Source organism: Cnephaeus nilssonii, assembly GCF_951640355.1.
Source record: "Cnephaeus nilssonii genome assembly, chromosome: 3".
NCBI lineage: Eukaryota > Metazoa > Chordata > Mammalia > Chiroptera > Vespertilionidae > Cnephaeus > Cnephaeus nilssonii.
Genome location: NC_137074.1, coordinates 8,250,927 through 8,276,184, shown reverse-complemented (window position 1 = coordinate 8,276,184; position 25,258 = coordinate 8,250,927). Strand labels below are relative to the sequence as shown.

General features: G+C 59.0%; 1 protein-coding gene across 4 annotated transcripts; it reads left to right on the top strand.

Moving 5' to 3' along the window:
• Window positions 1-1,987: 1,987 nt before the first annotated feature.
• ICOSLG (inducible T cell costimulator ligand) lies at window positions 1,988-13,926 on the top strand. Of its 4 annotated transcripts, none has more exons than XM_079765051.1 (9): window positions 1,988-2,195; window positions 2,532-3,151; window positions 3,524-3,641; window positions 5,704-5,744; window positions 6,601-6,954; window positions 7,799-8,098; window positions 9,519-9,692; window positions 10,199-10,234; window positions 10,976-13,926. In XM_079765051.1, exons 2-9 carry the CDS (start codon window positions 2,950-2,952, stop codon window positions 10,984-10,986), a joined length of 1,236 nt encoding a protein of 411 aa, XP_079621177.1. In that variant the 5' UTR covers window positions 1,988-2,195; window positions 2,532-2,949; the 3' UTR covers window positions 10,987-13,926. The 4 variants fall into 4 exon arrangements, with proteins under 4 accessions (XP_079621177.1, XP_079621176.1, XP_079621178.1 ...); XM_079765050.1 differs by having other exon boundaries at window positions 1,988-2,226; XM_079765052.1 differs by having other exon boundaries at window positions 1,989-2,226; window positions 3,510-3,641.
• The last annotated feature ends 11,332 nt before the right edge of the window (window positions 13,927-25,258 follow it).

Sequence of the window (25,258 nt, the reverse complement as noted above, 5' to 3'; positions counted from 1 at the left end):
TATATAGTCCTATTAGAGAATATATATATATATATATATATATATATATATATATATATATATACTAGAGGCCAGTTGCAGGAAGATTCCTGCAAGAATAGGGCTTCCAGCGGGCTTCCCTCCCGCCACTGCCACCTCTCCCGCCCGCCCCCCACGCTTTCCCTGCCACCGCCTCTGCCCCCCACCCCCCACCCTCCACGCTTTCCCTCCTGCAGCCACCGCCCCCCCTGCACTTTCCCTCCCACCGCCACTGCTGCCCCGCGCTTTCCCTCCCGCCACTGCTGCCCCGCACTTTCCCTCCCGCCACTGCTGCCCCGTGCTTTCCCTTCCACTGCCCCACCGCATTTCCGCCGCCGCCAACCCCGCCCACGCTTTCCCTCCCACAGCCGCCCTGCTTTCTGCTTTCCCTCCCTCTTCCTTCTATGCTGTCTTCAGTCTTCACTCCTCCCTCCCTCAGCGTATGCAAATTAACCACCATCTTTGTTGGGTTAATTTGCATACTCGCTCTGATTGGCTGTGGGCATAGCAAAGGTACGGTCAATTAGCATTTCTCTCTTTTATTAGTGTAGATATATGTATTCCTGTTAGAGAGAATTTATATATAGTCCTTTGGTTCTGTTTCTCTGGAGAGCCCAGGGCCGCAGCTACAGATGTCTTCATTGATCAACGTGAACCTTCTCTGAGCAGTGGACAGGAGGACACTCCTGGGCTCTGAGGCAGGTCCTATGTCCAGGGGCTAATTTAGCAAGATCTGCAATGAAACCGAGGGCACAGCAGCCCCAGAAATGCAGGGGACCAGGGGACGGGAGCATCCAGGCACACATAAGACCTTCCTGGGGGTCAAGCTCTGGATCCAAGCTGTGGCAGCAACAGAGCGCGGCGATGGCTGTGCCCTGGAGGGCTGACTCCAGGCTGCTTCCACTCCAGTAACCGACGTCACAGGGTCCAACCTAACTCCTGTCCACTTCCCATCAGGGTGCTCCCAAGAAGGCCCAGAGCCACTCGGAACAGCTTTATGCACTCCGCTCGCTCACAAATACCTGGAGATCCCCCTCTAACTATTTAAACCCCATCCACGGAGCCCCTTTCTGGGACCCTCTGAGTTTGGCTGAAAGTGACCCCTTCTGGCTTCCCCATCTACACCCAGAGCTTCAAGTCCCTGGCGTGAATACAACTCCTGGGTCCCCAGGTCTGCCCAGATGTTCCTCCAGGCCGGATTCTCTCCCCACACCCCCCCATGGTGGTCTTTACCCATTTGTCTCAAAACTGTGATCCACGCATTAACTCAGCTGCTTTCTGAGGGACAGCTTATAACCCCCCACTTCACAAGGGGAAAATGCAGGCACAGAGGGTCATGTGACTTTCTGAGGTCACACAGCTCCTGAACTGCAGAGCTGGGAGAGGAAGCCAGCATGCACTTCTCAGGTGGGGGGTTCTGGGTCTGGCCTTGGTCCCACTCCTGGCGGTGCCCCTCGCTCCATGGCCCAGTCCCCCCGATGTCCTTCCAGCCCAGCTGCACTCCCTGCCACTTCACTGCCTGCTCAATGCACAGTCTTTTTCTCCATCCAGAGTGCCCCACTCCTGTGCGCCTGGCCTGGGTCTGGGGCTGCCCAGGAAGCAGAGCTCGCTCCTCCCTCACCAGCCTCAGCTCCTGCTGGCTCTACCTTATGGGCCTCTCCCCTGCCTCCCACCTGCCTTGGGGCAGTGCCCAGGCTGCAATGGGGGCACTTTCCCTTCTTAGCTCCACAGGGGTTAGCTCCTCCCCCAAGACCCGCTCCTCTTCAACACCCCCAGAGATTGCATATGGGGCCCACCCCTTCCCGCTCAGCATCCCTGAGGGCAAAGTAGGGATTCCTCTGGGAGCCGGAAGTAAAGCCACAGCCTGTCAGTGAAGCCTAACCAATCGGAAAGCTCCCCGGGTTTGAGGGCGGGGCTGATCGCGGCCAGGTGGGGGAGGCGAGGCGCACCCAGCCCCGCCCCCCTGCCCCATCTGCGGGAGAACTTGAGGCTGGCCCGCCCCACACTCTGTCTTCCTTTGCCAGCAGCTGCCGATCCACGGGGAGAAGAACCAAGGCCACAGGAATCAGGTCCCCCCCAGCTCCACGGGGACTGATGAGGTGCCCCGTCCCTCGCCCCCGCCTGCATCTGTTCCAGCTGCGCCCTGGACAGATTGGATCTCTGGCTCCAGGAATGGGGTGAGTCCGATACTCACCCCCGCCATTTGATGTATGCCCACGCCCTGCGCTCCTAGCCAAATCTTATATTTCCTCCCCCCACCCCCAGTTCAGATTGTATCTGCCCTTCCTGCCCCCCCCCCCCCCCCCCCAATCACCATTCTCCACCGCTAAGAGGGAGGGTGGCCCCGCTTGGTCTCTTTAAATCCTCCACACCAATCTCCCAGCCTCACCCGGACCGGTGGAGCCCAGGTTTGAGAACCGCCAGTCCACCCCTCCTGGCAGCCAGCCAGCCCCCCACCCCCACCCCACCCCTTCCAGGCCTGTCTTCTGCGGCCCGGTCCCCTCTCCCAGCAGTGGTGCACGGAATCTTTGCTGGATGAGTGACAACTTGCAGAAGCTTGGCTCCGCCCTCACCTTACACCTGGCCTCTCCTGCCCCCCAGAGGCGGGCCTCTGCCTCTGAATCAGCCTGGGTGCCCAGACACGCCCCTCCTGCCTGCTCCACGGGGACCTGGGCCCCAGACCTGAGCTGCGGGCCTTGGGTCCCAGGCCCTTCCTGGGGGTCTCTGCAGGGAGGGCACCCTGTTCCCTCGTGGCCCCACCTCCCTCACCTCAGTGGCACCTGGCCCGTGAGGGCGGGAGTGGGGGCACTGGCCCAGGGGGCCCAGAGGGCTGGGCGGAGAACCGAGCAAAAAACAAGAGGGCCAGGTCTCACCACCGTGGGAGAGCGAAGATGACATGGTTTCCGCGCGGCGCGCCTCCCAGAGCCTTCGATGCGCACGCATGTTGCGGCACGTGGCCCAGGAGCCACGCGGGATCGGAGAGCAAAGCTGGGGGGCAGGAGGGGTACACCCAGGGCCGGGCTGGACGGTAGAGCCTGCGGCCTTCCCTCCTTCCTTCCAACCATCCATCCATCCATCCACCCATCCATCCATCCATCCCAGATGTGGAGCTCACTTCACCTGAGAGCTGCAGGTACCGAGGGAGGGAGGGAGGGAGGGAGGGGGCCTAGGGCAGGGACCTTGGGCCGAAGGGGCGGTCTGCGCGACTCTGGGGGACAGCCCTTAGCCTTCCAAGGCCCTTCCACACGGGCCAGCCCTTCCACAGCGCCCACGGCCGCCGCCCCCCTGTGCCACACTCCCCCCAACTTCCCGGGCACCTACAGCACCCACGCCCGTGGCCCGGCGCCCTCGGGGCCCACCTGAACCCGCCTGGAGACTGGTGGCCGAGCTTCCGTTCCGAGGAGCTCCGCCTAAGGCTGGGGTGGCGGGGGCGGGACCGTGGGCGGGGCGGGGCGGGACCGAGCCCCAGGCCGCCCGCCCGGGTTTCTCAGAAGCTGGTGTCCAGGCGGCGGGCGCGCAGCGCAGTTAGAGCTCGGCTCGGCTCGGCGGCGGCGGCGCGAGGTCCCTGCGCTCCGAGGTCTCCCGCGCCCCGAGGTCTTCGCTTCCACCATGAAGCTAAGAAGGTGAGAGGCCATCGGCCGGGCCCTGCGGGAGCCGGGGAAGAAGCGGAGGCGCCACCGTAGAGAGCTGGGTGCCCAGGAGGGACCGACCCAGGGCGCCCGGCCGGGGACGCACTCACCTGGCGGCAGAGCGGCGGGGTCCGCGCGCAGGGTGGGCAGCCAGGAGCCGGGCGGCATCGGGCAGGGCGGGCATCGGGCAGGGCGGGCACCGGGCAGGGCGGCATCGGGCAGGGCGGGCATCGGGCAGGGCCGGCATCGGGCAGGGCCGGCGGGTGCGGTTACCTGCTAGTCCGTGGCATCCGCCAAGGGGTGGCGTGCGGACGGAGGGCAGTGTGTGGGACCCACGCTGTGTGGGGGGGCGGACGGCAGTGCGTGGGGACGGACGGCAGTGCGTGGGACCCACGCTGTGTGTGGGTGTGCTAGGAGGCGGGTCCCTGGGAAGGGAAGGGAAAGCGCTCGCTCCCCGCCACCTCCCTCACTCCTTCTCCCTCCCCTCCTGGCCGCAGAGGGGAAGAATGAAGGATGTGATACCTCCAGGCCAGCGGTGCCGCCCTGACTCCCACAGCCCAGGGATTCCCCCTCCCCTATCCGCAGAGCCAAACTGGGAAGGTGGGCCTGCCTGGGTCCAGCCCATCACCCCAGGGCTCCTGCCAGCCCGGGGGTGGGCACCTTTGCAAAAACACCACCTTCAGGGCGCGTCAGCCTTTGACTCCCTGGATAAACTGGTGAGGCACCTGGTCCCCAGGTTTCCAGCCACACAGCCCACAAGGCTGCCCACACCGGGTGGGTCCTGCAGCTCAGCCTCCCCAGTCAGACATGTGGGTAGTTTTAGTGTTCTGTTTGCTCAAAAGAGAAAGAATGTGCTAGAATGTCACAGCCACCAGCCACCCTCACCTGGGATCTGTGGCCCTGTCTTTCTGACTCAAGGAGGGTGGGCTGGAGCCAAAGGCAGGGTGGTGACGGGGTGCAGGCAAGGGTGGTGGGCCTTGGGGGGGGGTAGTGTTTGACAGCAGGGACCAGAGGACCATGCAGGGAGAGGTACAGAGAGGCCCGCATGCAGGCAGCACCCAGGACAGGGCTCACTGTACCCGCTGCAGGAGCCCAGAGGCCCCGAAGAGGCCCTGACAGGTGCCTCGGACCCTGCGCACACAGGGCGAGCCTCGTGAGCACCCATAGGCGGGCTCCATGGGAGAGAAATAGGGGCCACAGAGGCGTCCTCGTAGCTTTGTATTTTAGAAGGCTGCTCTGGCTCAGGGGAAGATGGTTGGAGGAGTCAAGACTGGAGGTGGTCATCACAGCTGTCCCCACAAACGGGAATGGAGGCCCCAACAGGGACAGTGAGAGAGGACAGCCCCACCTGCAGGCTGTGGCCTCGGTGGGGTATGGGGAGCCCCTGGTGGCAAGGGACATGCCTCTAAACAGAGTCCGATGACAGCTGTCAGGGGTCTCTGTCCAGAGCTCAGGGCACACAGCATCCTGGGAGGCCGGTAGGAGGTGGTGGCTGGTTGAGGGCACCAGGAGCCTGGAAGTTGGGGAGCTCTCACCCCTGCAGCCCAGCTGCCCGCCGGCTGGGAGGAGCCTCCCAATTGGTTTCAGAATGAGTTCCTTCCTCAGAGGGTTGTCCTGCCGCTCACCGACTGCCACTGGGCATCTTAGATCTTCTCTTTGTCCCCCAAATTAAATGCAGCTCCTGCCATGGATTCTGTGGAAGTGTTTTTTTTTCTGATTCCATACAATTTCTTGGACTCTGCTCCTCTATGGCTAGGTCACCAGGGTGTCGAAAGCTATGCCTTGGGCGTGTCTTTCACTACCTTTATCGCACGTTCATCCTTGTGTTGGGGGGTTAACACGGGAGCTGGCCGCTTGCGGGGATGCCAGCCCCTCGGGACTTGCTGCGCTGGGCAGGGAGGTGGGCGCCTCCTGCTGCAGGGGCCTGGCTGATGGGCTGGCTGTCAGTGGATGAGTTCACTTTTCTGCGATGGGTGTGACCCGCTCCTGCCCGTGAGAAGGCGTCTTCACCTTCTGGAGGAAAGGGGACTCACCTGTCTTTCTGGTTCCTTTCCAGTGCTGGCCTGCTCCTACTGCTGCTCAGCGGCCTGCAAGCTGGTGAGTCCGACAGCCCTCATGGGCCGGAGGCCCGTTCCCAGTCCTTCAGTGTGGAGAGTGGGGCCACGGGGTGCAGGGACAGCGGGGGCCTTGCCACAGCCCTCCTTGTTTTTCCAGGGACTCCTGTGAGGTCGCTGGGCCCCAAGCACAAAGGGGTCGCTTGTCTAGACCCTGTAGCTCTTGTTTTATCACGTGTTAGTTAGGTGTAGATGGAATGCACTTCCTCCCGCATGCACCAGGCCTCTGCTTTCCTGATGAGCTGGGAGCAAGGAACAGGGATACACCCAGCTCAGAGCGAGGGAGGGCAGACACAGCCACTTTCCTCAGCCCTCCAAGTGTTTGTGCGGATGGGAGAGCCGTCTGCACACGTCACGTGGCCTGCCTGGGCACAGTGCGAGCAGCATTAGAAGTCTGTTGTTGAGAAACTGATGTTTCCTATTAAATGTCTAAATTTTTACAAAACCCTTTTCAGTTGAATTAATTATAAACTCCCAAGAAGGAGCAGACAGCGTGCAGCCTGGTCCCAGTGGCCACCCCCGCTTCTCCCAACACTGGCCTCTCCCATACTGACAGGAAGTCCACATTAGACAACACATCGCAGGAGCTTACCGCAAATTCCGAATTTTTAAAATATCGCATCCCTATGTGTATCTTATGAATACATTCCTTTTCTACTGAAATGAGTCAGAATTGGTGTTTGAGAGAGTTCCCTCAACCCCCCCACCCCCCGCCCCCCAGAGTAACTTCCCAAGTTAGGTAAGACTCAACCCTCAAAAAATAAATGTACTTTTTGCAGAGTCGAAGGAACCGCTGAGCTAAAGCCAGCCCCATAAATGTACTTTTTGAATCACTGCAGATGGTCAAGAAAAAGAAGTCAGAGCAATGGTGGGCAGTGACGTGGAGCTCAGCTGCATTCACACCGAAGAAAAGAGTTTTGATTTAAGTGAACTTTATGTTTATTGGCAAATCACGGACACTAGCAGCAAGCCAGAAACTGTGACTTACTACCTGCCCGGGAACGGCTCCGTGGGCCATCACAACAACCGGTACAAGGACCGGGCCCAGATGTCGCTGGACAGCATGCAGCAGGGCAACTTCTCCCTGCACCTGTACAACATCACCCCCCAAGACGAGCAGAAGTATTACTGCCTGGTGTTCAGGAAGTTTACGGAGCAGATTTTGAATGTTGAGGTCATGTTGCACGTGGCAGGTAAGGGCGTCGGCGCCGACAGCAGACTTCATCCCAGCCCCTGGCCTGGAGAAAGCATTAAGGAGACCCATTTTCTGGCTCATTCACCTGGTTCTTTCGATGAAAAAAATCCCAGTCTCAATGAGCAGCCTTCTGCTTAACTGTGGATGAAGCTGAGTTGGTTGAAACATCAACTCGTAAGGAAGTTTTCATAACCTGAGGCTCCCTGGTTTCACAGAAATACTCCTAATGTTGCCGTCTCTGCTTTGAACGCGCCAACTCAACTCAAACTAGATTAAATATATATATATATAATGTTGCCTCCCCCACACCACCTACTGGGGTCCGAGCCCAAAACCCGGGCATGTGCCCCTGACCAAAATCGAACCTGGGACCCTTCAGGCTGACGCTCTACCCACTGAGCCAAACCGGGCAGGGCTCAAATTAGATTTTTAAAATAAAATTAGGAAGGAGTGCTGTAAGGCAGATTTGAGGTCAGAATTTAGGAAGAAAAGGAAAATCAATCAAGATGCTCAGGGCACCGCTAGTTCAGAGATGGGCGATGACGGCTAGCTCTCCGTGTCCCTAGGTGCAAATGACCGGCCTCTTTGGAGTGAGGAGTGGGTGCCGGTCCCTGTCCTCAGGCTCAGTAACTTCCCTATTGGAGTCAGAGGAGTGACTCTTGGGCAGAGCAGGGCCAGTGCCCGCTGCCCAGACCAGAGCCCTGGTCCTGTCTCTCCACCAGAGTCAGGGGCATGACGGGCCGCCTCCCCTCTAACCTGGCCCGGGGCCCCGAGCACCGGGTACCCCTCCATTTCTGACCTTCAGAACCTGGCGCCCCTCACCTCCGTTTCGTCCCCTGCAGCAAATTACAGCATGCCCGTGGTCAGCGCCCCCACGGCCGCCCCCCAGGACGAGGAGCTCACCTTCACGTGCACGTCCAAGGATGGCTACCCCAGGCCCAACGTGTACTGGATCAACAGGACGGACAACAGCCTGCTGGACGAGGCCCTGCAGAACAGCACCGTCTCCCTGAACGCGCGGGGCTTGTACGACGTGGTCAGCGTCCTGAGGATCCGGCGCACCCCCCACGTGAACGTCGGCTGCTGCATCGAGAACGTGCTGCTGCACCAGAACCTGACTGTCAGCAGCCAGAAAGGGGGCGGTAAGGATCTGCAGGCCTGCCCCAACCACGGCTCTGGGCCCGGGGTGATGGGGGATCCTCTCAGAAGACTAAGCCCCTCCGAGGTGACCCGGCAGCGGCATCGGAAAGGTGGTTGGAAGGGAGAGGAGGGGAGAGTCCGGTGCGCGGTGACGGGATCACCACGTCGGTGGCGATGGGCCCGGGGCTGGGTGCCCAATGCACCCTGCTTGGCTTCACCTTCAGTCATGGGCCAGTTTGGTGACGCGTTTCACAGGGGAGGGACTGAGGCTCTGAACGGCTGTGTAACAGATCAGAAGCACCAGGACTAGGCGGCAACAGCGTCAGGATTGAAGCGCACACCTGCGCTGCCCCCACAAGCGTTTTGCTTTTGGGTGTGTGCCCCCTGAGAAGACTGCCCCCTCCCCCCCGTGCTAGGGGTCCAGCTGGGCCTGTGCTGGCCTGAGGCCTCCCCGTGGAAGGGGCACAGACAGGTGACTCCTTCGTAGAGGCCGCGGGCTCTCTCCGTCTGTGTCCCTGTCACAGCGCTGAGATGAGAGGCGGAAGGGGGGGTGCGCCCGTGGGCCGTGCCGCTGCAGGACCTGGGGGGCTCGGTGCACAGTGGGAAGCACAGGGGTCCTTGTTCAGGACTTACAAGCACCGCGATGGGGACACAGCACTGCCCCACGCACAGGGCCTCTGGCGCGGCCCCGGGAGCTTGCAGGGGTCGCAGGCCTTGAAGCTGGCTCTGACCTGCAGTGGGGGTGAAGCATGTCCCCCTGACTTCCTTCCTTCTGTTCTTGCGTTCCTTCCTCTGTTTTCTTGAGGTCTTCTTCTTCTCTTGCAAGTCTATGTTTGGGTTCCTTTTTCTCTGCGTAATCCAGGGAATCAAATCATGCCAAAGCCAGTGGTCGTGCCACCCCCAAAGTGGGTCCTGAACCAAACACAAAGAGGGCAGCAGGTGTGGTCTTGTACATTTTGGCTCGTTTTCCCCGAATTTCTGTCTCGGGTACTGTTGCCTTCCCAGGGGGGAAGGACATCAATGACCATTTGCTCCCGCTGAAGTGGTCTGTCGGTCGTGAGCTTCCCGGGCCGGATGGTTCCCGTGTCGTTCATGATGAAGGTTGATCTTCAAGCAGCCAGGGAGGAAAAGAGCCACTTGGGTTTTTTTTTAAGTCAGCAATAAAGCTGGACAAAGAGTCAATGACGTTAAGTGTCAAGAGCCAGGAAGAACCTGTGCTTCTCGCCACCACCCAGGGCTGGCGTGGCACGTCCCGGGCAGGTGGGCGGAGTGGCTCCTGGGAGGGAAAGCCCTTCCGTCCACCAGCTTTCTGTCCAAAGGCGCAGCGCGGTGCCGGGGAAGTGCTCCGGAAGTAATGCTCCCGGGTGCCTTCCTCTTTCCCCTCTCCCTGAAAGCCTCGGGCTAATTTCCTGTTTCTTCCAGAACCGATCCCGGGACCCACAGGCAGCAGCCCAGAGACCCCAGGCGACGCCGAGGCGGGGAGATCCAGGACCGTGGTGGCCGCCATCGCGCTGCTGCTGACGGTGGTCGTGGCGGCGTCTGCAGGCTGGTGGTGCCGGAGCCGGTGTCCTCGCCGTCCTCGCCGGGGCTACGCAGGTACCAGGCGGGGCGCGTGCAGCTGGTTGGCGTTGTTTATTTGGTAGGAAGCGGTGTTTTTGCCTTTCTCAAGATGTTTATAAACTCTGCAAGGAGGTGGTTTCCCTCTAAGTGCGGTTTTAGTGGCGTTAGCATCCTGAGCGAGCACAGCTTCGCCAGAGCTCCCGCACGTGGATGTGAAGCCCGCGTCTGAGGCCCCACGTTCCTGACGCCGCCTCCCAGGTTGGGGGTCGGGGAGAGGATGGACTCCGAATCTAGAGGTCAGGACGGAGTTCATTTCCGCGGAAGCCGAGCTGCCCGTCCGCCAGGCCGCAGAGGGCGCCCCGAGGCCAGGCCCAGAGCCCCTCAATGTGCTTCCCACGCTCCCTCCAGCAGAGCGTCTGCCCTGAGGCGGGTGGCCCTGGGAGTCTGTTCTCGGCCCAAGCCCTTGAGCCACGGGGGTCTCTAGACCGGCCCCTCCCCACCCTCCACGGCCGGCCCTGAGCATTCCTGGTTTGTTCCAACAGGTGCCGAGGCTGCGAGGCCAGAGCTGGGGCTCCCCGGTGAGTTTGCCAGAGGCTCGGGGAGAAAGCGGGCAGGTTCCGTGGGCCTGGGCGGCGTGGCCGCCGCTGCCTCCACGTTCGCCACGTGGCACGAGCATTACCTGGTGACTGGGACATGCACAGGGGCCTCTGTTTTCGGGGACAGGGAACCCCCGCGAAGGCACGTTCCACTGGCCCCTGCCGCCCACAGTCCTGCCCGCGGGGCCGCTTGCCGACGTCGGGTTATGGAATTTTCCACGCACACACAGGGCGCGGAGAGCGAGTAGGATGAGGGCCCCGCACCTCCACCCAGCCTCCCTTCTCCTTCCTAACTGCCTCTGTGCAGATGCCCTCCCCTCCCACCACCCCTGCGGGGGGCTGAAGTGGGTTCAGACACTGAGCCCTTCCTAATAGAACAGGTAACTGGTGTTTCCCGGGGAACCGAGCACCCCACAGTCCCGGGAGCAAAGGTCCATGTGGCTCCCATCCCAATTCGGGAACCATATTCACCCACAGTCTCGTTCCCCAGCAGCGGCCTGGGGCTGTGCGTAGCTTTGCAGTCAGACCGTAGGCAAATCCCTGCGCCTGTCTGAGCCCCATTCCTCTGCCCAGGGGCCTGGGCCACGCCGGGGGCTGTGGCTGCAGGAGGTGCAGGGCCCGCAGCCAGTTTGGGATAACTCTGGGACACGTCTCTCAGACAGTGGGGGGCTGCCCGAGACCCGCAGAGTGTTTCACCTCCCTCTCCCTTCTCTCCCTTCCAAGACCACGTTTGACAAGAACCCACCACCCGGGACGTGGACCAGGCTTCCGGGAGACGCCACCCAGAGGGCCGTCGGAAGGCGGCTTGCCACAGGCAGGCTGGTGGCAGAGGGAGCTCAGCCGCACCCTCCACCAGGAGCTTCACGGACACGGAGCCTCTGGCCCGGGGGCCTTTCCCTGGAAAGACCGCACTTAACCCCTCGTGAGCGGGCGCCCCGGCTTCGCTGCCAGACACGGCTCCTCCCCGCCTCCAGCCCTGCTCCGTGTCCCCGACGCACGCTGTGGGGCCAGGGGTCTGAGAGGGACTGGAGGACCGGAGGACGGGCGCCCGTGTGGACGGAAGAGGGGAGGCGCCCGCTCTCCTCGGGGCGGCCCTGCTGGGAGAGGCGCGGAGGGTGTTTGCGGGGCTCCCGTGACTGTCTGTGCACGTGTGCGCGTCCCGCGTGCAGGGGACGGTCAGCACGGAGGCCCCGGGATTCGCTGTCCTCGGGGAGCCGCACCGGGGAGAAACAGCCTCGGGTGTTTGGGTGAAAAGCTACGTTGTAAAAGCACAATCAAACCCACGCGAAGAAGGTTGCTGCAGGCGCCCACCGCCCGGGCCCGCGGCAGGAGAGCCGGGCTCCGGGGGGATTGAGGACACGCGGACAGGGACACGGACACGGACGTGCGACTGCCGGTCCTTGAGAGCGGGGCAGCGGCGTGAAGAGGGCTCCCCAGGCGCTGGCAGCCTTCAGATCACAGCATTTCCTCCGAGTGCGGTCTGGGCCGCTCCCTGCACTGCTGCCGCGGCCTCTCGCCCGGCCGCCCCTGAGAACCTGCAGGGGGTGATGGAGACCCCAACTCCAACACCGGTTCCTCCGAGCCCACGTCCCCCCAGGTGATGGGAGGCGGCAGTGTCCTGGCCCTCCCCGGGCGGTGTCCACGCTGTGGCCTGGAATGAAGTCTCCAGGACGTTCTGCGAAGGAGGCTGCCAGGTCACCCAGGTGTGCGCACCCCGAAGACGGGGCCTGAGGTTCCGCCCGTGGCCCTGCAGCACGGATGGGCCCCAGACCCAGACTTGGAGCAGAAGTGAGGGCCGGACTCCGTGGTGAAGCCGAGCTCTACACTCATCACAAGAAATCCGTGGTGTGTCCTGTGGCAAGAAGCCCTCGTGTGGCTTCTACATGAGGGCGACAAGGCCCACCAGACTTTTAACACGGAAGCATTAGAAGACACGTGTCATCCCTGAGGAGTGGCCGAGGGGCCGCGAACTAGCATTTGGAGCAAAGCACTGGATGTGGTGCCCGCCCTCGGTCCAGGCCCTGGGGGCCCGGGAGGTGCTGGGGCCGGTGTCCCCGGGGATGGGGCAGCACGAAGGGAAGCTGGTTTCCTTCTCGGAGGCGGCGGAAGGGGAGGCCACCCTCAGCCTTCTCCCAGCAGGTGCGGACCTGACCCGGGGCTCCCGATGCCACGAGCATGCCCTCCAGGCTCCGTGCCCTGATTCCTCATCTCGCCGCTGGTCCCTGACAACCCTCAGCCACAGCCCGGCAGCCCCTCCCCCCTGACCTGGGCCTGGGGAAGGCGGACTGGCCTTGGGACACAGCACACGTCCGAGTCCTCCAGGCTTGTACTGTCCATCCCCACCCCCAATCGCCATTTGCTGCCGGTGCTGTAGACCCGCTGAATGCCCGTGCTTGACACCTGCTCCCACAAACCCAGTTGGAGAGAATGCAAGATAAGCTGTGTCGTGGCTTTGGTCAGCTCCGCTGGTCCTCACTGCAGGTCTGGGCCCCTGCCTCACCATCGGCTCTCGCTCTGGGGGTTTCTGCACCCTCAGGGGATGCTGGGCAAGGTCTGGAGACATTCTAGTTGTCTCACTGAGGGATTGATACTGGCCTCCGGGGTGTAGAAGGCAGGGGCGCTGCTCCAAGTCCAAAAGCACAGACGGCCCATCGCAGAGAAGTGTCCCCCTGAAGGCCGGTGCAAGGGGGAGTCCCTGCCCTCCGAGGCCACTTTCCCGGGGGGCGGGGGCAGGGCAAGGGGCGCCCCTGCCTCCCATCCCCGTCCACACTGGGTCTCGGAGGAGGCGTATGGTTAGCAGGGTTAGAGGGCTAGGCCTGGAGGGTCCAGGTCAGGGCTGTCGGCCTCCCCCCATCCCAGTCGACACCAGCCCCCTGCTGCATCCTGACCAGGACAGCCTCCCCTTGGACTCCAATATCCCAGATCCCCAGTGGTGAGTCTCCTTGGGGACGGCCAACGCTCTCCTCGAATCCATGCTGGTCCTGCTGAATCGGGGGGAAGGGACCAGCCGGGGACTTCTGTGAGGAGGGTGGGGCCAGACAGCTCCCCCGTGTGCAGGGCGGACCCCGGTCTGAGGATCCAGTGGTTCTTAATCAAATGCAAATGGAGTAAGTGCTCCCGTCAGAAGACAGGCTGTGGCTGGACGGGTAATAAAACAGTCTCCTTACATACTCTGCCTGTAAGAGACTCACTTCAGATCAAAGTCATACACAGACTAAGAGTAAAGGGCCGGGAAAAGAGGTGAAACAAAGAAGCTGGTAGCAATCCTCGTGCTGGACAAAACAGACTTTGAAACGACGGCTATAACAAGAGACAAAGGCCCAGCAATTCCACGTCTGGGTATTTATCCAAAAAGCCCAAACCCTAAATAAAGACATAGACAACCCTATGTTCACTGCAGCATTATTTACCGGAGCCAAGCTGTGGAAGCAACCTAAGTGCCGAATGGACAAAGACGTGCGGGGTGCAGTCCTAGCTGGTTTGGCTCAGTGGATAGAGGGCCGGCCTGCGGACTGAAGGGTCCTGGGTTCGATTCCAGTCAGGGGCACATGCCCAATTGTGGGCTTGATCCCCGATGGGGGGGGCATGCAGGAGGCAGCCAATCGATAATTCTCATCATTGATGCTTCTATCTCTCCCTCTGTGAAATCAATAAAAAAATATATTTTTTAAAAAGACGTGGTGCATATACATAATGGAATGACTCAGCCATAAAGAAGAATGAAATCTTACCATCTGGATGGACCTATAAGGTATTGTGCTGAGTGAAATAAGACAGACCGGGAGAGACAAGTGTCATGTGATTTCACTGACATGTGGATCTAAAAAACAAAATAAACTAGCAGACCAGAAGCAGACTCAGATACAGAGAACATTTTGACAGTTGCCAGATGGGAGGGGGGTTGAGGTTGGGGAAAGAAGGTGCAGGGATTAAGTAGCACAAATCGGTAGTTACAGAAGTCATGGACAGCGTAGGGAATAGAGTCAGTAATACTGGGACAACTCTGTATGGTGCCAGGTGGGTACTAGACTTGTCGGGGGCGATCACTTTGTAAGTTACATAAATGTCTAACCACTAGGTTGCACACCTGAAATGAATATAATATTGCACATCAACTGTAACTGAAAAGTAAAACATTAAAATTTAAAAAAATAATTTTCCGAAAAGAAAGTGGGAGGGGTGTGGATACATTGTGAGGCTCGAACCTGGGGGTGATGTGCAGCAATCTGAGGGCCCAGTGTCTCAGGGAACAGGCCTGGCCATGAAGTGGGCATGTAAGGCCTGGTGTGTCCAGACCCTAAGATACAACCATTCCTGCCCTGACAGGGGTGTGACTGTGGAGGGGACCCCAGGCCTTGGCAACAACTGGGGAAGGCTGGAGGCACCCGTCGGAGGGCGGCAGGCCAGGGCGAGGCACAGGCCGGGGGGCAGCACTGCCATCACCCAGGGGCGTGGGGGTTCTCCGATGCTGCTCAGCTGCCCGGGAACCTGGCGTCTGAGCCCGCCGGGGACTTTCCACGCTGCCCTCAGCGCTGAACATGCAGGGCTCTTTGCAAAAAGGTGTCCAGCGTCTCACACGTCCGGAAACGTTCCGTTTGTCCCTGTGCCTGCCTCATAAACCTGACTTTTGTTTTTATAACTGATGGGGCTTTCTGTTCACCTTCCAATACACCCTCCAAATCTGAAAAAGAAAAAACTTACTGTGGGGCTGAGCAGACCCATTTGGGAAGGAAGAGAGTTCATGTCACCATCTAAATGTTTTAAAATATATTTTATTGATTTTTTACAGAGAGGAAGGGAGAGGGATAGTTAGAAACATCGATGAGAGAGAAACATCGATCAGCTGCTTCCTGCACACCCCCTACTGGGGATGTGCCCGCAACCAAGGTACATGCTCTTGACCAGAATCAAACCTGGGACCCTTCAGTCCGCAGGCCAACGCTCTATCCACTGAGCCAAACCGGTTTCGGCTCACCATCTAAATTTAATGTGTCCTCGGCGGGGTCAGGCGGGGATGGGATGTCCGAGGGGAAGGGCCTGAGCCAGTTTGGTCAGTGTCTGGGGATCAGGGACCGTGGGAGAGCCTGCACTTTGTGCTGTAAAGGACCGTGAAATCTCACAGCGTGGGAGCGGTCGTTTATAAACATTACTTCTCGGTGGGACACGTCTAGGAATCCCTTACCCTCCACAATCAATCAAGCACCAAGTAAAAACTAGTGGTAACAGGCAACAATCAAGGACATTGAAAGAATTGTGAATATGAGGGCCCAGGTATGGGGCAGGCTACTGGCTGTAGACAAGAGACCCGTGAACAGAAGGGGCCCCACAGTCAGAGGGAGACCCACAGAGGGGGACACCATACTCAGGAGACCCACAGTCAGAGGGTGACCTGCGGTGCATGGAGGAGGAGATGGTCTCGCTCCATCGTGAAGAATCATGGCACGAGTCAGCATTCATGAATCGGCTCCCGGGCTTCGGGCCCAGGGCTTCCTCAAGGTCCCTGCCAGCTGGTGTCCTGGCCCCAGAGTGAACCCTCCTGGGGAGACCTGGGCCTGCCCCCCGGGGAGGGTTCTGGGTTTTGGGGACTACTGTTTGAGCCCCAGACAGATGTGGGGGGTCATGGGGGTTGCTCGACAATAGGCTTTAAGCATCATGCACCTTCTGCGTGGCCAGCGCATGGGCCAACAGCCATGGGGAGAATTGCAATAAAACCCAACAAACTTTTAGTTAAAATTACCTCCCCAAATGAACTTCCTGTCTGCCTTTAGGGCCTAAAAGAGGAAGTGACACTTTGGTGGCCCAAGAACCAAGTCGGAAAAGACCCTCTTTAAGCACCTAGGTTTCCCAAAGCTGCCCTGGCATTCTTTCCACAACAAAGGAGGAGGGCATCTTGGCGGCCACGGCTTGAGAGAGGGGTGCCAGCCAGGCCCGTCCACCTTGCTATGTGCTTGGCCAAGTGACTAACCCCTCTGTGCAAAATGCAAGCAATGCCAGTGGGGTAGGGTGGGGCGGGGGAGAGGGGGTCTCTGTGAGGACAATGAGAAGGGGCGTGCAGTGTGTGGGAAAAGGATAGGTGCACTAGGATGCTAGGTAGGCATCATCACCACTCTCCTTCTCCCCCTCCCCCCTCTCCCTCCTCCCCCTCCTCCTCTTCTCCTTCTCCTCCTCCTCTTCCTCCTTTTCCTTCTCCTCACCCTCCTCCTCCTCCTCCCCCTCCTCGTCACCCTCCTTCTCCTCCTCCTCCTCCTCCTCCTCCTCTCCTTCTCCTCCTCTCCCCCTCCTCCTTATCCTCCTTCTCTTCCCCTCCGTCCCCTCCTCCTCCTCCCCTTCTCCTCTTCCTCCTCCACTTCTCCTCTACCTCCTCATCTCCTCTTCTTTCCTCCTCCCCCTCCTCCTCCTCCTCCTTCTCCTCTTCTTTCTCCCCCTACTCCTCCTTCTCCTCCTTCTCCTCTTCTTCCTCCCCCTACTCCTCCTTCTCCTCCTCCTTCCCTCCTTCTCCTCCTCCTCCTCCCCTCCTCCTCCTCCCCTCCTCCTCCTCTTCCTCCCCCTCCTCTTCTCCTCCTCCTCCTTTTTCTCCCTCTCCTCCCCCCTCCTCCTCTTCTCCCCTTCCTCTTTCCCTCCTTCTCCTCTTCCCCTCCTCCTCCCCTCCTCTTCCTTCCCCTCCTCCTCCTCCTCCCCTCCTTCTCCTCCTCCTCCTGCTTCTCCTCTTCCCCTCCTCTTCCTCCCCCTCCCCCTCCTCTTCTCTCTTCTCTTCCCCTCCTGCTCCCCTCCTCTTCCCCTCTTCCTCCTCCTCCTCTTCCTTCTCCTCCTCTTTCCCTCCTTCTCCTCCTCCCCTTCCTCCTCCTCCCTTTCTCCTCTTCCCCCTCCTCCCCCTCCTCCCCTTCCTCCTCCTCTCCTCCTCCCCTTCTCCCCCTCCTCCTCCCCTTCTCCCCCTCCTCCTCTCCTCCTCCCCTTCTCCCCCTCCTCCTCCTCTCCTCCTCCCCTTCTCCCCCTCCTCCTCCCCTTCTCCCCCTCCTCCTCCCTTTCTCCCCCTCCTCCTCCTCTCCTCCTCCCCTTCTCCCCCTCCTCCTCCCCTTCTCCCCCTCCTCCTCCCCTTCTCCCCCTCCTCCTCCCCTTCTTCCCCTCCTCCTCCTCTCCTCCTCCCCTTCTCCCCCTCCTCCTCCCCTTCTCCCTCTCCTCCTCCCCTTCTCCCCCTCCTCCTCCCCTTCTCCCCCTCCTCCTCCTCTCCTCCTCCCCTTCTCCCCCTCCTCCTCCCCTTCTCCCCCTCCTCCTCCCCTTCTCCCCCTCCTCCTCCTCTCCTCCTCCCCTTCTCCCCCTCCTCCTCCTCTCCTCCTCCCCTTCTCCCCCTCCTCCTCCTCTCCTCCTCCCCTTCTCCCCCTCCTCCTCCCCTTCTCCCCCTCCTCCTCCTCCTCTCCTCCTCCCCTTCTCCCCCTCCTCCTCCTCTCCTCCTCCCCTTCTCCCCCTCCTCCTCCCCTTCTCCCCCTCCTCCTCCCCTTCTCCCCCTCCTCCTCCTCTCCTCCTCCCCTTCTCCCCCTCCTCCTCCCCTTCTCCCCCTCCTCCTCCTCTCCTCCTCCCCTTCTCCCCCTCCTCCTCCTCTCCTCCTCCCCTTCTCCCCCTCCTCCTCCCCTTCTCCCCCTCCTCCTCCCCTTCTCCCCCTCCTCCTCCTCCTTCTCCTCCTCCTCCTCTCCTCCTCCCCTTCTCCCCCTCCTCCTCCCCTTCTCCCCCTCCTCCTCCTTCTCCTCCTCCTCCTCTCCTCCTCCCCTTCTCCCCCTCCTCCTCTCCTCCTCCCCTCCTTCTCCTCTTCCCTTCCTCTTCCTCCCCCTCCTCTTCTCCTCCTCCTCCTCCTCCTCCCCTCCTCCCCCTCCTCCTCTTCTCCCCTTCCTCTTCCCCTCCTTCTCCTCTTCCCCTCCTCCTCCCCTCCTCTTCCTTCCCCTCCTCCTTCTCCCCTCTTCCTCCTCCTCCTTTTCCTCCTTCTCCTTCTCCTCTTTCCCTCCTTCTCCTCCTCCCCTTCCCCCTCCTCCCCCTCCTCCTCTTCCCCCTCCTCCCCCTCCTCCTCCTTCTCCTTCTCCTCTTTCCCTCCTTCTCCTCCTCCCCTTCCTCCTCCTCTCCTCCTCCCCTTCCCCCTCCTCCCCCTCTTCCCCCTCTCCCCTTCCTCCTCCTCTCCTCCTTCTCTTCCTCCCCCTCCTCCTCCTCCTTATCCAAGAGCTTCCTCTACGGGGGTGGACCGGCCAGCTCTGGAGGGCGCAGAATTGTGCTTCAGGAGGGGGCGGGACCCCGTCCCAACCAAATCTCTGGCTGTCCTTGGGCTGGGCATGAGAGCCCCACCCGGGGCAGGGGATGGTGGGGGAAGGGCCTGGGAGGCAGAAGCCACTCTCTCCTTGGAGTGGGGCTCTGTGCCCATACGTCAGCTGGAATCAACCCCATGGGTGTGGCACACGGAGTTCATGCACTGTTCCCGCCCTAAGGCACCCGGCCCCTCTGACCGCGCTCCTGGGCTTCCAGGGAGGCTGCAAGGTGTCCCATAGAAGGCGAAGCCATTGAGGGCGGGGCAGCACCGCCAGGTCCCTCCTGGGCCCCACTGTGGTCCTGCAGAGGAAGTGGGCCTGGCCCATGGCGGGGGGGCGGGGGGGCTGTCCGGGGCCACCAGCAGGTCAGGACGGGCAGCCATGCTCCAGGGCCGGTCCCCATCAGGCCACAGGGGCGCCCGAGCCCCGCCCATGTCAGCAGGTGAGGTTTAGTAGGGCCACAGGTGAGGGAGGGAGGTTCGAAGCAGCCGTGTAGGTTAAGTTTTACACAGGAAATCATGGTGAACCAGAGTATGATTAGGTCAATACATAAGCTAGTTTTTAAACTCTTTGCATCAAATTCCAAAAAGCCCGCAATATTTTCCCTGGAAAAACTCCAGACTCCCTGCTCTAGACTCTCTGGCTCATCTCCATGAAGTGGAGGTTGGGCTTCTTCACCCCGACAAGCACAGCTTAGGGGCTGCACCCAAACCAGGGCCTCTGTTCCGGGGCCACTCCCACCTTGCCCTTCGCTAGTGGTTCCAGCCAGTGGGACAGCCAGCTCCCTGGCGAGAGGCCAGGCTGGGCCCGGTGAAGGTCTCCATCGACACGGTGGCCGCGCTGCAGGTGCTCACCACTGAGCCTGTCACGCTCTGTCACGTGTGGGACCGACACCCCCGGCCTTGAAAACAAGCCCCTGCATTTAGCCTGTGTGTCTTCCTGCAGCCGCACCAGGAATGGCCTGCATTTGCATGCACAGCAGCAGTCACAGCTCACCGGGCATCCACAATAACATTGTCATGCAGCCAGACGGGCACCATTGCCCCTTAGGGGCCTGGGAGCTGAGCAGAACCTACCAGCCCACCCGCTGTGGATGGCAGCCTTTCCTGACCCCATAGATGGGCTGCCTTTCACGGCCACAGAATGAGGTCCCAGTGATTGACTGAGAGAAGACAAGGCTCAGGGGTTTGTGACCGGGCGAACCTGGCTGAGACAAGCAAGGCACCCAGGGCGCAAAGCCCGGGGCAACGCTCCCTCCAGGGGCGGAGTCTGCACTTGGTCCTGCCAGCGTGGTCCTCCGTCCGCCGGCTCTCGGGCACCTCCCTCCCTTCACCTTCAGTCTGGCCCTGCCTGTCCGAGGCCGTGGGAAACAGTGATTACATATTTAGGAATTTTGCATAATACCCTCTAGGTTCATCCGTGTTGTTGAAAATGGCAAGATTTCATTTTTTAAAAAAATATATTTTTATTGATTTTTTACAGAGAGGAAGAGAGAGGGATAGAGAGTTAGAAACATCGATGAGAGAGAAACATCGATCAGCTGCCTCCTGCACACTCCCTACTGGGGATGTGCCTGCAACCAAGGTACATGCCCTTGACTGGAATCAAACCCGGGACCCTTGAGTCCGCAGGCCGACACTCTATCCACTGAGCCAAACCGGTTTCGGCAAGATTTCATTTTTTATGGTTTGTATATATACCACATCCTTATCCATTCGTCTATCAATGGGTATCTAGGTTGTTGCCATACCGTGGCTATTGTAAATAGTGCTGCGATGGACATGGGGTGCATTTATGTTTTCACGTATGTTTTCCTTTTCTTTGGGCATACACCCAGAATGGCACTCCTGACTTTTAACGGTACAGCAGCTCTCGTTTTAACTTTTTGAGGAACCTCCATGCTGTTTTCCATGGTAGCTGCGCCAATTTACACGAGGGTTCCCCTTCCTCCACACCCTCCCCAGTGCTTACCCTGTGTTGACTTTCTGATGATAGTCACTCTAACAGGTGTGAGGTGACACCTCATTGCGGTTTTGATTTGCATTTCCCTGATGATGAGTGATGTTGAGCATCTTTTCCTGTGTCTGTTGGCCATCTCTGCGTCCTCTTTGGAGAAACGTGTCGTGTTATGTGAAGTAAGTCAGAGAAAGACAAATGCTGTATGATCTTACTTATGTGTGGGCTCAAAAAAACAAAAACAAAATAAATGGGCAAACAAAACAAAATAGAAGCAAACTCAGAGATACAGAGAACCATCGATGGTTGTCAGACAGAGGGGCTGAGGGGGATGGGAAGGGACGAAGAAGTACGAATCGCCAGTTATAAAGCCGTCACGGGAGGCAACGTCACACCACAGGGAACACAGCCAGTGATAGTGTAATAACCATGTGTGGTGCCCGGTGGGTACCAGGGTTATCGGGTGATCACTTTGTAAGGCATATAAATGCCTAATCACTCTGTTGTACACCTGAAACGAACAAATATTATATGTCAGCTATAATTAAAAGTCAATTGTTTAAAAGTTTTTAGAATTTTCAGGTGTGTGTGGGGGGGGGGGCGGGGGGAGGGCAGGGGAAATAAAAAAAAAAAGAAAAAAAAAGTTTTTAGAATTTTCAGGCAGTTGTGAAAGGGCTGGCAGCTTGCACAGGCCGTGGGGGGGGGGGGGTCAGGGGCATCCACCCGACAGGAGTTGGCACGCAGGTGGGTGGGCTGGGCGCACGGCTCAGTCCCGACCCAGAGAACCAAGGTACCAGCAACACTCCACCGTGGTCTCTGACACCCAACTCTTAGCCCAGGACCGCCCCCCGTCCCAATTGTTTACCTGGACCTTCGCCTTTCCTGTCCAAATCCTACCTGCTGAAGTGTGTCTATCCAGAAAGTCCTCAGTCCTCAGAGGCCTTTTCCCTAAATAACAACCCTCTCCACGGGCGTCCTTTACCTGCAAACCTGTCAGGAAGGCACCGGCAGTGTCTGTTCTTAAATGACGGTTGAATGACTAATTTCAATAGGACAGCGCCGGAACGCAGACCCCCGGGTGGGACTGGGGGCCTCTCTCACACGCTCCCCGCAGGGAAGCTGACTGCCCCCTCCCCCAGCTCATTATTAGCTCAAGAAACAGTCCTCAGCTCCTGGACATGCGGTTGTGTGGCTTGACTGACAGCAGTTCCTTTTGACAAGGGGAATTTCCATCGGTTCGTTTAGAACATTTTTGCTAACGGCTTCTATTTTTCACACTCTCGGCTGAGGCCCCAGCTTGCCTTGGTGAGGTCCGAGATCCAAGAGATGCCCCTTCTCACGAATCGGTCACAGCACTCAGCGCTGCGCCGGGGTGGCTTCCTGTTCAGTCATTCATTCCTTCCTCCATCCAGCACTCACCCAGCACTCATCTGCCACTCATTCATTCCCCAGTGTTCACTCAGTCATTCATTCCCTCATCCAGCATGCCTCCATCCAGCACTCACCCAGCACTCATCTGCCACTCATTCATTCCTCCAGCGTTCACTCAGTCATTCATTCCTTCATCCAGCACTCACCCAGCACTCATCTGCCACTCACTCATTCCTCCAGCGTTCACTCAGTCATTCATTCCCTCATCCAGCATGCCTCCATCTGACACTCACCCAGCACTCATCTGCCACTCATTCATTCCTCCAGCGTTCACTCAGTCATTCATTCCTTCATCCAGCACTCACCCAGCACTCATCTGCCACTCACTCATTCCTCCAGCGTTCACTCAGTCATTCATTCCCTCATCCAGCATGCCTCCATCCAGCACTCACCCAGCACTCATCTGCCACTCATTCATTCCCCAGTGTTCACTCAGTCATTCATTCCCTCATCCAGCATGCCTCCATCTGACACTCACCCAGCACTCATCTGCCACTCATTAATTCCCCCAGCATTCACTCAGTCATTCATTCCCTCATCCAGCATGCCTCCATCTGACACTCACCCAGCACTCATCTGCCACTCATTAATTCCCCCAGCATTCACTCAGTCATTCATTCCCTCATCCAGCATGCCTCCATCCAGCACTCACCCAGCACTCATCTGCCACTCACTCATTCCTCCAGCGTTCACTCAGTCATTCATTCCTTCATCCAGCATGTCTTCATCCAGCACTCACCCAGCACTCATCTGCCACTCACTCATTCCTCCAGCGTTCACTCAGTCATTCATTCCTTCATCCAGCATGCCTCCATCTGACACTCACCCAGCACTCATCTGCCACTCACTCATTCCTCCAGCGTTCACTCAGTCATTCATTCCTTCATCCAGCATGCCTCCATCCAGCACTCATCTGCCACTCATTCATTCCCCCAGCATTCACTCAGTCATTCATTCCCTCATCCAGCATGCCTCCATCCAGCACTCACCCAGCACTCATCTGCCACTCATTCATTCCCCCAGCATTCACGCAGTCATTCATTCCCTCATCCAGCATGCCTCCATCCAGCACTCACCCAGCACTCATCTGCCACTCATTCATTCCCCCAGCATTCACTCAGTCATTCATTCCCTCATCCAGCATGCCTCCATCCAGCACTCACCCAGCACTCATCTGCCACTCACTCATTCCTCCAGCATTCACGCAGTCATTCATTCCTCCATCCAGCATGCCTCCATCCAGCACTCACCCAGCACTCATCTGCCATTCATTCATTCCCTCAGCGTTCACTCAGTCATTCATTCCCTCATCCAGCATGCCTCCATCTGACACTCACCCAGCACTCATCTGCCACTCACTCATTCCTCCAGTGTTCACTCAGTCATTCATTCCTTCATCCAGCATGTCTTCATCCAACACTCACCCAGCACTCATCTGCCACTCATTCATTCCCCCAGCATTCACTCAGTCATTCATTCCCTCATCCAGCATGCCTCCATCCAGCACTCACCCAGCACTCATTTGCCACTCACTCATTCCTCCAGCGTTCACTCAGTCATTCATTCCTTCATCCAGCATGCCTCCATCCAGCACTCATCTGCCACTCATTCATTCCCCCAGCATTCACTCAGTCATTCATTCCCTCATCCAGCATGCCTCCATCCAGCACTCACCCAGCACTCATCTGCCACTCACTCATTCCTCCAGCATTCACGCAGTCATTCATTCCTCCATCCAGCATGCCTCCATCCAGCACTCACCCAGCACTCATCTGCCATTCATTCATTCCCTCAGCGTTCACTCAGTCATTCATTCCCTCATCCAGCATGCCTCCATCTGACACTCACCCAGCACTCATCTGCCACTCACTCATTCCTCCAGCGTTCACTCAGTCATTCATTCCTTCATCCAGCATGCCTCCATCCAGCACTCACCCTGCACTCATCTGCCATTCATTCATTCCCTCAGCGTTCACTCAGTCATTCATTCCCTCATCCAGCATGCCTCCATCTGACACTCACCCAGCACTCATCTGCCACTCATTCATTCCTCCAGCATTCACTCAGTCATTCATTCCCTCTTTCAATATGCACCCCCAGGAGGGCAAGATTGTTCCCCAAATGCCAAGTGCTGGGGCTGTGGCAGGAACTGTCCCAGGCACAGGGATGTTGGTGAACTTCACAGAAAACAGGGAAACGAGACAATGTCGGAGCGGCCAGGGTTCCAGAAGAGGATGAAAGGGGTGATGGGGCAGACCTTTTCTGTTCTTTCTGTAGAGGTCCCTGAGGAGGTGACATGGGTCCAAACCTATCCCCCTGTACCATTCATTCATTCACTCATTCACTCTGGGCACAGGACATCCAGGCCTCCCACTGAACAGCAGTGACCCACTGAAGACTCGACACAAGTCCAGTCATCGCTGTGTCCCGGGGTGGACTCGGCTGACGACTGGGCTGACCGAGAGACCAGGTCATTCTCCACGGTGGGTGGGAGGCCTGTGGAGGAGGGGCCTCTGGGGCTGGTCTTGCCCAGTGGGGAGCAGGACTGGAGGCCCCTGGCCCATTCCCCACGATGGAGGACGGCTGGGTGGTCTTGAGGTTGTCGGGTTTCTTTGGAAAGTTAGAACATATTTTGAGTCAATAAGGACGTTCACTCACTGACACGGCGAATGCTCCCTGCGTCCCCTCCTTGTCCCACTCCCCGCCGTGTGTTATTTTGCCCAAATCCTCAGCTACTATCCAAGGAGGCTCTTCCTGCCACAGGGTCCTGGGCTGGGCGCATCGAGGGTGCTCGACCGTCCCCTGTGGGGTTTGCTACCAAAAGCGTGGCCTGTCTACTCAGGCTCTGGGCCCCTGGGTGTCCTGGCACTGAGCTGGGCCAAGGAGGGTGCTGCCCGGTGAGCAGGGTGGGAGGTGCCCACCCTCTCCTGGTGCCCCCACTACAAGGTATTGGAAAGGTCCAGAGCCTCAGGGTCCTAGCGTTGAAGGGCCTGCCTCCCAGGAGGCAGGTAAGGGCTGTGGGTGGGGGTGGTTTGCACGGCTCTGAGTCAACGACCTGATTTCCCTGGTGGGCGAAGGGAGGAGGGAAGAGGAGGCCTGAGCCTCGTTCTCAGGCTGGACAGGAGTTTGAGGAACTTCTTCCAGAATCTGCTCCTCGATGACTCCTGACATCATCTGACCGGACGGTTGCTCCTGGGCTCCACCAACAGGAAGGCTGCTCCTGGCCCCACGGGAACCTGCTCTGTGCTCCTGACTCCACGGGGCCTGCTCTGTGCTCCTGACTCCACGGGGCCTGCTCTGTGCTCCTGACTCCACGGGCCCTGCTCTGTGCTCC